The sequence below is a fragment of the Lampetra planeri genome, chromosome 52 (assembly GCF_965212315.1).
Source record: "Lampetra planeri chromosome 52, kcLamPlan1.2.h2, whole genome shotgun sequence".
Taxonomy (NCBI): domain Eukaryota; kingdom Metazoa; phylum Chordata; class Hyperoartia; order Petromyzontiformes; family Petromyzontidae; genus Lampetra; species Lampetra planeri.
In genome coordinates this window covers 1,084,216-1,094,763 of record NC_136158.1, presented here as the reverse complement: position 1 = coordinate 1,094,763, position 10,548 = coordinate 1,084,216, and the positions used below count along the sequence as shown (strand labels likewise).

At 58.5% G+C, this 10,548-nt stretch overlaps 1 protein-coding gene across 2 annotated transcripts; it reads left to right on the top strand.

Annotated features, from left to right (window-relative positions):
- The first annotated feature begins 4,141 nt into the window (after window positions 1–4,141).
- On the top strand, window positions 4,142–10,034 carry LOC144734650 (zinc finger protein neuro-d4-like). 2 transcript variants are annotated; one of them, XM_078616927.1, is made up of 3 exons: window positions 4,142–5,478; window positions 6,396–6,471; window positions 9,635–10,034. In XM_078616927.1, the coding sequence occupies exons 1-3, from the start codon at window positions 5,398–5,400 to the stop codon at window positions 9,703–9,705; spliced, it is 228 nt and encodes a 75-aa protein (XP_078473053.1). In that variant the 5' UTR covers window positions 4,142–5,397; the 3' UTR covers window positions 9,706–10,034. The 2 variants fall into 2 exon arrangements, with proteins under 2 accessions (XP_078473053.1, XP_078473052.1); XM_078616926.1 differs by having other exon boundaries at window positions 4,150–5,478; window positions 6,390–6,471.
- Window positions 10,035–10,548: the final 514 nt, after the last annotated feature.

The window sequence follows — 10,548 nt, the reverse complement described above, 5'->3', positions numbered from 1 at the left end:
AACACCCCCACCCACCCACCCCGTGAAGCGATTCCGGTCGCCCGAACGAGGGCCCCCCACCCCTTCCCCCCCCCCACAGGCAACCGGGGACGGCGACATCCAATCACATCGCAGGCAGAGGTCACACAACCCCCGACCCCCCCATAGCCCCCCCCCGTCCCTCCCCCCGAGACGCGCTCCTCCTCTTGTCTTCGTTTGACCCCCCCCGGACAGAACCCTTCCCCCCCGATCGTCTTCGTGGTCGTTTCTCTCTCTGCCCCCCCTCCTCCCCCCACAACTGCCGGTACCCCCCCCCCCTTCGCCACCGCCAACCGCTCGGGACGAGTCTTCGCTGGGCGGCGGTGGTGGCCCCCGGCGACGATCGCGGCCCTTCAAATTGGCACCCGGCGTGTCACGTGGGGGGTGGTGGTGGTGGGGGGGGGGGGTCGGGGGTGGGGGGGGCGGCATGCCGAGGGGCCCCCGCCACATCCCGGCGGTAACGCGGCGATCCCGGGCGTGTGTGGTGTGCCGACTGGGCCCAGCTGGCGGCACGGGGGCGGACGTGCCACGCGGAAGCCAGCGGAGCCGGGGGGGGCGGTCGGGCCCGTAGGTGGTGGGCCGGGGGGCCGCGCGGCGGGGCCGCCGCCGCCGCCCGGGGGGGCACGTCCACCCGGGGCCGCCGGGCCTCAGGCGGGGGCCGGGCCAGAGGGGGAGCCGGAGGGGGTCGCGGTGCGGCGCTCGGCGAGGCGTTTGGCCACTTCGACGGCAACGGCTCGACGATCCTCGGCTTCGATGAAGATTTCTTCTTTTTGAACGACATCCGAATGAATTACAATTTCTGACGTGAATCTCGCGGAGGCGGAGAGCGGGCTGCTGCTGCGGTTGGGCCCTGATGGAATCCAGTCACCCCCCCCACCCCCACCCCCCGTTCCCCCCCCCACCCCACGTCTCTTGTGTGTTCCGGATAGAATCTGTCCCGGAGACCGTGCCCTCGTTTTAAATGTTTGTACACGAACGAAAGTTGTCAGAAAGTTGCGAGTTGACGAGGAATAACAATTGTTTATTTTTCTTCTTTTGGGCTGACAACGCACATGACGTACAAGCCATAAATGCTGCCCCCCCCCCATCCTACTGTGCATTGCTCCCCAGTAGCGTTCTTTGCTTCTCGCTCGGCAAGTGCCGATTTAACGTCTCCAATCCCGTTCCGTCGTTCAGTCCCCGCGGCTGCCGGCACCGTGAGAATCGCCGATCGGCGTGCTAAACAATCGACACGACCAACAGCATCACTAACAATCTAAAACGCAGCGCTGCCATCCCGAAAGTTCCCCCCCACCACCACCACCACCACCGCCTCCCGCCCCCCTCCCCCCAATTCCTCTCTTGCGATGGTGGTGGTGGTGACGGCGTCGGGATGATTCGTGTAATAGTAGTAGCAGCCATAATGATGATGATGTGACTTGTGCGGCAAACTCTCACCGCATCTCTCAAGCCGACTCGCCACCTCCCCCCGAGCGCCGCGGGGGTCACGTGGACAGCGCTCGCTGCCCCGGCACCGAATTTTAAAGACCAAAATCGCTGAAGGACGACGAAATCGCCGTCCGTCCGTCTCTGTCTTTGCCTTCGTTGGGTGCAGCCTCGTCCGACGGTGCCGGGTTAAGTTTTTTTTTGCGCGCGTTTTTCTCTCTTTCTCTCGCTCTCTCGGTTGTTACGCCTGCACCCGCTCGCTGTCTGAACGTCACAGCCCCCATGTTCGCGGTGAATTTAAAAATATATTTTTTTCCCCTCTTCTCGCGGTGTGTCTCGGCCGGTTGAGGGTTTTTGTTATTATTATTTTTGTTTATTTTTCATTCTCTATCTCCTCTCCTCTCTCTCTCCTCTCTCTCTCTCTCTATTATAATTTATGCAGAAAAATAAAAGAGATGGTTGTTGAATGGACACAAGCCTTGCGTGTTGGTATTTTTGGTTTTCGTTTTGGTTTGCCTTTTTGGTTCCACCTTGAATGGAGAATGCATGTGTGTGTACCCATGTGTGTGTACCCATGTGTGTGTACTCATGCTTGTACCGTGTGTGTACCCGTGTGAGTATCCATGTGTGTGTCCCGTGTGTGTGCCCGTGTGTGTACCAGGGACGTGCGGTCAGGGGAGGCAGGGGAGGCAGAGCCTCACCTGTCATACTCCAATGAAAACAGCTGTTACGAAAAGTAAAAAAAAAGAATAATCAAATAAAATAAATATTAAGATATTTCCACTGACCTTTGTTATAAATGTCATTTCTGTACGATTCCAATCATTTTTATAGTCAAAATCGCCAAATTTGCGGAGCTCCGCTGCAAATACAGGAAGAGACGAGAGGTGAGGCAGCCACGAGCTCAGCCTCCCCTCTGATTGCGCAACCCCTCAGCAACTGGATGGAGCGCGGGCAATAAGCGCGTGCCTGTTACTATCTCAGTATGTCACCAATGTAATGTTTGTAGACCCCTTCATTTCATGTCCTCGCCTTCCATTCTCCGGGTAACTTATGTCACGTGTGTGTATAGAGATATTTAGGCTCGCTGTTCTCGTCATGAAACTGCAATGAAAAAGCACCAGGGGAGGCAGCTATCACATCTGCCTCACTGAGGGGGACGTGTCTAACACGCCCCCCTCAGTGAGGACACGCCCCCTCAGTGAGGACACGCCCCCTCAGTGAGGACACGCCCCCTCAGTGTGTGAATCTGGCTCTGACACGAGCCAGTGCCTCCCCGCACGTCCACTAGTGTGTACTCGTGTGTGTGCCCATGTGTGTACGCGTGTGTATCTGAGTGTGTACGGGGTTGTGTACCCATGTGTGTGTACCAGTATGTGTACCCGCGTGTGTCCCATGTGTGTACGCGTGTGCGTGCCCGCGTGTGTACGGGTTTGTGTACCCATGTGTGTGTACCAGTATGTGTACCCGCGTGTGTCCCGTGTGTGTACGCGTGTGCGTGCCCGCGTGTGTACGGGTTTGTGTACCCGTGTGCGAGTACCCGTGTGTGTCTCATGCCCAAACATTGCGTCCGCAGTTCCTGCAGCGTCCTACCCCCAACCGCTCGGCCCCATTCGCAACCCCCACTCCACTCCAATCACGGCCGATGGACAATCACCCTCCCACCCCCCTCCCTTCCACCCCCCTCCCTCCCTCCCCCACTGCCATACAGTGATTCACACGGGGTGCCGCGGTGGCTGGGAGATGTTAACTACCTCGCCGGGTACACAGGAAGCCGTGGGTTCGATCCCGACCCTGACGATGCCTGCTGCTGTATATTTGGAGTTTGCGTGTCTCTCTCTCTCATCATCATCATCACGGTGGCTAGGAGATGTTAACTACCTCACCTGGTGTACAGGAGGCAGGTGAGTTCGATCCCAACCCATGGATTCGTCTCCGGGTTTGTACCTCCACATTTGGAATCGACATCGCTGCTGCTATAAATGTCCACGTGATGATGATGATGATATGAACGTGCGTTTAGAGAGCATTTGGCTACTACTGTAAATGTCCACGTGACAAGCCACCGCTTCGTCGAGCCATCGTTTGTGACGGCCAGGCTCAACTTCTGACAAATAGCTACGTAGCTCAGCGGGGCCTTTCCTGGCGAAATAAAATAAAAATCGATGATAGTTTTATCCACTGGGAAGTGTCGTTGACCGGACGTATCCACTCTCGCGTGTTGGTGAAGTTGGAACGTTTTTTTCAGAATCTTGATTTTTCTTCATCCGGGACGAATCCGATGAGCTGCGAAGCTCTGGTTTCACCAAGTCAGATGTCCACGTCAGCAATTCACGAGCCCAGAGACTCATTCGGAGGGCACTCGCCGCTGATGGCAGAAGTGGCTTATCGTCACGTGGATATTCACCCCAGAGGTCGCAAACCGGGTACCCGATACCCGTACCCTACCCGATACCCGGCTACCCGTACCCAGCCGGGTACGGGTACCCGTTTGCGACCCTGGTGCGGCCGGGTACGGGTAGGCCGTGAGTCACTGGTGAGTTACCGGTTGTCACTCATTTCCCAACGTCTTGTCTCTTCTCAAAATTCAAGTTCCTAGAATCAACCCACCCGCGCCTGCAACATGGCTTCATCCCAGAGGTCGCAAGTGGGTACCCCGATACCCGTACCCTACCCGATATCCGGCCGGGTAGGGTAGGGTACGGGTACGGCCGGGTACGGGTACCCGTTTGCGACCCTGGTGCGGCCGGGTACGGGTACGGGTAAGGAATCAAAACCCGTTTGCGACCTTCTGATTCACCCCAGCCAAACACTCTAAGCGAGTGACGCCGATTCTAAATGAGGGGGGAAAAAACCGGAGGGCCCCAGAGATAAATCCACGTGATCGGCATCGCGCTCGCTGAAGGTGAATGCCTTCAGGGAAGTCGTGGACTCTGTTTACGCAACTGCGCACAATTCTGAGTCACTTAAAACTGCTTTGCCGTTACTTATTGCCAATTGTGGACTCAGACTATTGTCCTATCATCTCATAGAGTCCCTGGCACGTAATAATATGCTACACAGTGGCAGTAGGGGTCGCAAAATACCGATTTATTACTAATAAACCCCAATGATCCCTAATTTCGATCGGATCATTGGGGGGGGGCACGTGCCACCCCCCCTCCCCTACTGGCTCTGCCAGTGACTAAAACGCGGCGTTTGGAGGCCGCAAATCGGACCGCGCACGACGGACGAGAAGCCTCTTCCAGCCGGGGGGCCCCGAGGTGTCAAGGGGCCGGTGACCGCTCGCGTACTTTGCGCTGTTCGGCATGACGGCCGGCGCCCGGAGAGATCCGAGCCGATCCATCGTCCATCAAGAACCGGCGGCGGTGGCGGCGGCGGCGGGTGGCGGCAGCAGCAACCGACCGGCAAAAAACCCGGCGCGTCACCCAAGTGAGCCGCTCAGAATTCCCAGTTGGCGAAGGATTTCTCCCGGTGAACGCGGGAGCGAAACGTCGGACCTCATGCCGAACGACGCCGCCGGCGATCGTTGTAAACATTAAAAAGGCGTCCCACCGATGGCGGTGGTGGTGGTGGAGCGGTGGTGGTGGTGGGAGCGGTGGTGGTGGTGATGGTGGTGGAGCGGTGGTGGTGGAGTGGTGGTGGTGGTGCATCTTGGGAGCGAGCAGGAGGAGGAGGAGACCGGAGTCGGAGGAGCGGGGCGCGGTGGAGAAGCGCGTGGCTTGGCCCCGCGCGCGCGTGCCGCGTGCCGCGTGCCGCGTGCCGCGCGGGGTGCCGCGGTGGGTGCTGCGTGCCGTGCTGGGTGTGCGTGTGGGTGCGTGAGTCTTGGCTGCGCGGTGTGTGTGTGCGTGTGTGCGCTGCCTGCTCGTGCGCGCGTGTGCGTGCGTGCGCGTGTGTGTGTGCGCGTGTCCCCACCACGCAGGCCACCCCACGTGCCTGCAGTTCACGGAGAACATGCGTGCGGCGGTGCGTGTCTATCGCTGGCAGTGCATCGAGTGCAAGAGCTGCAGCCTCTGCGGGACATCCGAGAACGACGTGAGAACCCCCCCCCCACCGCTCCTCTTCCCCACTGCTCCCCCACCGCTCCCCCCCCCCCCCACCACTCCCCCCCCCCACCGCTCCTCCCCCCCCACCGCTCCTCTTCCCCACTGCTCCCCCCCCCCCCCCACCGCTCCCCCCCCCCACCGCTCCCCCCCCCCCCACCACCGCTCCTCCCCCCCCCACCGCTTTTGTTCGGCCAGATAGAGGAGGCTAAACGGGCACGGCACGGGCTAGAGTAGATATGGAGCTGAGTGGACTTGCCGATGACTGGTACCAGCGGTGTCAAGATCGGCCTCTGTGGAGGAGGCTCGTGAAGGACGCTACTGGGCAGTTGGAGGCAGTCGCCCTCCAACAACAACGGAGGGCGGAGGAGCGACGCTCACAACAACGAGCGGAGCGCCGGGTGGCTAAAGCACAGCAAGTTGGCACAGTAGGGGGCACAGGTGGTGCATCAGCCAGTCATCTCGGTCATCTCGGTCAGTCGACCCGTGGCACCTGCTGGGTCTGCCCCGTGACCTCCTGTCAGCGGGCGTTCGACACTTCACGTGGCCTCAGGGTGCACATGGCCTGGCACAAACGTCGTGGTGACGTCACCGCCACTTAGTGGCGAATGGCGGTTGTTGTTGTTGTATCTCTGTGTGTGTATCTGTGTATGTATCTCTTGTGTGTGTATCTGTGTATGTATGTATTTGTGTGTGTGTATCTGTGTGTGTATCTCTGTGTGTGTGTATCTGTGTGTGTGTGTATGTATTTGTGTGTGTATCTCTGTGTGTGTGTGTGTGTATGTATTTGTGTATCTCTGTGTGGCCGTTGCTCTCGGTATCGGTGTGCGTGTCCGCGCGTGGCGCAGACGCCGGTCGCTCTTTGCCGTTTGACCCCCGGTGACCTGCCGACCCCTTTGGCAGGAGCAGTTGCTGTTCTGCGACGACTGTGACCGGGGCTACCACATGTACTGCCTCTCCCCGCCCATGGACGAGCCTCCTGAGGGTACGCGCCACCGCCACCGCTCACCGTCGCGAACACCCATCCCGCACCGCCGCCGGCTCTCGCCGCCACGCCAATGCCACCCCCGCCCTCCCCTCCGCCCCCCCGGTCCACTCTCTCGTGTCAGGCGTGGGGCTTTTCGCTTCGCACAACGACGCGCAGCTGTTTTGTTTTAGCAGGTCAAGCCCGCAGGGCTGTCGGATATTTTTTCATTTTTCAGGCGGCGACCTGTTCACGCGTGCGTGGCGATGAAACTCGGCCCATCGACGTGCTTCTTGGGACCCCTGTCTGGCTTCAATGAATAACCACAAACACCCACCCGGTCCCGATCGCGGCTTACACACGACAAGATCAAAAATAAAATACGGCCTCGGGGAATTGCGGCGACGTCCAGGGCAGGAGATGTTAACTACCTCGCCTGGTACGCAGGAGGTCGTGGGTTCGATCCCGACCCTAACGCCTGCTGCTGTATATTTGGAGTTTGCGTGTCTCTCTCTCATCATCATCACGGTGGCTAGGAGATGTTAACTACCTCGCCTGGTACGCAGGAGGTCGTGGGTTCGATCCCGACCCTGACGCCTGCTGCTGTATATTTGCAGTTTGCGCGTCTCTCTCTCTCCCCGTGGTCGCGTTAATTTTTCTCGGGGTCCTCCAGTTTTTCCCCTCCACATTTAGTATAACATCACCACGCGTTCACAGAGTATTTGGCCACTCTGTTGAGCTATCATTTGCGATCGCCAGGTCGCCTCTTGAAAAAGAGCTATTAAATAGCTCAGTGGGCTTTACCTGGTAAACTAAAAAGCATAGTCATAATAATAATAGCTCGAACAGCTGCCCTCCCCATTGCTGTCGCAATGGCTGTGGATTACATCTCCGGCTCCAGCCGTGGCGTGGATCTCGTGGCATAGGCGGCACGGACTCGGTTGGCGCCGGCAGGGAAATTCTGCCAGCGTCTTGCCACAGATCATCCGCGGCGCTGCCTAGGCACGCACGTACGTTCAACTCCCTTCGCGACGCACGCAGCCGGTCGCGCCGATCGGAGGAACAGCAAACTGAACGCGATAAGCAGTTCTAAAGAAAGGGGTTCGTCAATCGAGAGGAGTTGCAAGTGCCGTAGCTCCCAGCGGCTTGCTAATGTTGGAAGGAGGAGCGTTCCAGACGGCATCCGAAGGCGCCGCGCGATGTCGCGGTGACCACCGTCTTTAGGCCGAGCGTAAAGCCGCCGCTGTGCGGATGACCGGAGTTCACGCGATGATGGTTTATGCTCCTTGAGTCACACGCACACACACACACACGTATCATCCCTTAACTCACACACACCACACACACACACATACGTGTCATCCCCTAACTCACACACACACACAGCACACACACCACACACACGTCTCACCCCCTAACTCACACACACACACCACACACACGTGTCATCCCCTAACTCACACACACACCACACACAGACACATCTTATCCCCTAACTCACACACACAATAAATTACAAAGATCCCCCTATAGCCTTAACAGACTGTAGGGGCAAGTGCTGTTAGCGAGCACCTATAAATGCCAGCACGGCACACGAGGGGGTGGGTGGCCAGCACCACGCCCGGCCGCCTTTGTCTCCCCAGTGGCGATGTTTACGCACCGCAACAGGTACTCATTCGAGGCTGAGTCGACCTAGGGGAGGCCCAGGTACCGGTTCAGATAATCGTCACCGGTGTTGGCCGTGAGCGGCAATCGAACCCGGGTCGCCGGGTTCGTAGCGCAGCGTAGCGCTAACCGCTACACCACCGCTCACTCTCACACTCACTCTCTCTCATACTAAAAAAACACCCACAATCCACCCGACGCTCATTTAATTTGTGAGCAGCAGGGAGGCAGCCCAACTTGGTGTCGGCATTCATTAACCGCCACCACCGCCACCACCGCCACCACCGCCACCACCGCCACCACCACCACCACCGCCGCCACCGCTGCCACCACCCAAGCGGGCGAGGAGCAGGGGGCTCATTTCACGCCAAATGTCACCGAGGTTTAATTGGCAAAATCATTGCCACCTCGCTTGCAAGTGCCGCTTTACAGCAGACACCCCGTTAATTGGTGCAAATGAATAATGCCGAAGCGTGGAGGAGGAGGAGGAGATGTGATGGGGGGGGAGGCGGGTAACGAAGCCGCTATTTTTACGCCGCCCGCATGGCGAGAACTGCCTTGCGTCAGCGGCTCTTGGTGCAAGATGAGATGGACGTGTGTGTGTGTGTGTCAGTGTGTGTGTGTGTGTCTGTGTGTCTGTGTGTGTGTGTCTGTGTGTGTGTGTCAGTGTGTGTGTGTGTGTGTCTGTGTGTGTGTGTTTGTGTGTGTGTGTGACTGTGTATGTGTCTGTGTGTGTGTGTGACTTTGTGTGTCTGCGTGTGTCTGTGTGTGTCTGTGTGTGTGTGTGTCTGCGTGTGTGTGTGTGTGTCTGTGTGTGTGTGTCTGTGTGTGTGTCTGTGTGTGTGTGTGTCTGTGTGTGTGTCTGTGTGTGTGTCTGTGTGTGTGTGTCTGTGTGTGTGTGTCTGCGTGTGTGTGTGTCTGTGTGTGTGACTGTGTGTGTCTGTGTGTGTGGGGGAGTGGAAGTGCAGCGGTTAGCGCTACGAACCTGGCGACCCGGGTTCGATTCTCGCTCACAGCCAACTCCGGTGACGATTATCTGAACCGGTCCTGGGCCTCCCCAAGGTCGACTCAGCCTCAAATGATCTTTGTTGTGAGAGGGAGTGTGTGTGAGTAAGAGTTAGTGAGTGTGAGAATGAGTGTGTGTGAGTGTGTGTGAGAGGGAGTGTGTGTGAGAGTAAGAGTTAGTGAGTGTGTCTGAGAGTGAGTGTGAGAGTGAGTGTGTGTGAGAGGGAGTGTGTGAGAGTGGGGATGCATTTTGTCCACTTTGTTGGGCTATCATTTGTGGTGGCCAGGTCGCATGGGGATGGTTCAGTGTTGTCTGTGTTGGTGTTTGGGTGATCTGTTTCCTTTCTTGTACTTTTCACCACTGCCGTGTTTTTTTATATATTGATTGTCGGTGTAACCTTCTCACCCCGTGCCCCTTACTGGACATCTGTGGGGGGGGGGGGGACAAACACACTTTATAGCTCATCGGTTTCCTCCCGCAGCGTAAATACACATTCCCGCTGATTCTTTGCAGGGAGTTGGAGCTGCCACGTGTGCGTAGAGCAACTGAAGGAGAAAGCCTCGGCATACCCAGGCAAGGCTTGAGAGCGGCGCACGCCCGCCCGCCCGCCCACGCCGGCCAGCCGGCCAACCGGCCCATCCGTGGACAGTCTCACGTCGGTCCCAGGGGTCAACCCTCCTCCCGGTTGATGTGCCGTGAGAGGTTCTCTCTCGTGGTCGTGGTGGTGACGGTGACGGTGGATGTGTCGTGTCGGCTTGCACTGCAGAGCGCGCTCGCGACCCCCACTCGGCGCATTCCGTCGCTGCGACCGGGGCCGTTTTGACTCGCGCTGCGATGGGGGGCCCTGTGTGTGGAGATGGTGGCGGTCCACCCCCTGCCCCCCCCCGCCCCATGTCCCTCTGCCCCCCACCCCCCTGCCCCCCCACCCCCGGCACCCCCCAGCGCATTTTTCTGGTGGTTTCTCCACCGCGCGTCGTTCGGCGTTGACGTCGCGACGTTCCAACCACGTGCTGGGAGCTTCCCGGTGAACGGTTCCAACCGCGCGATCGAACGCTAGCGCCGACGTTCACGGGGAAACTTTGGAACGTTGGGCAAACGTTGGGCCAACGTTGTACGTTTACTGGAAACCCAGTAAGCAACTGAAAGCATTCCAACGTTGAGCCGACGTTGGAATGTCTACTGGGTTCGTCAGGCTCACCGTCTCGCACGCGACCGACTGCCCCAATTCGTGCCCGACGCTTAATTGGCCTCGGCACCCTCTGACCTGTGCCCGCGAAATGCATTCTGGGAGCATTGCTTCACCCACAAGGACGTGTGGGTTGACCGACCACCTCTTGGGGCTTCAGAGCTCCTGGGACACACGCGGGGGGGGGGGTCGCGAAACGTCGGACGTCGTGGCGAAACGTCGCGCGCGAGTATACAGTGCC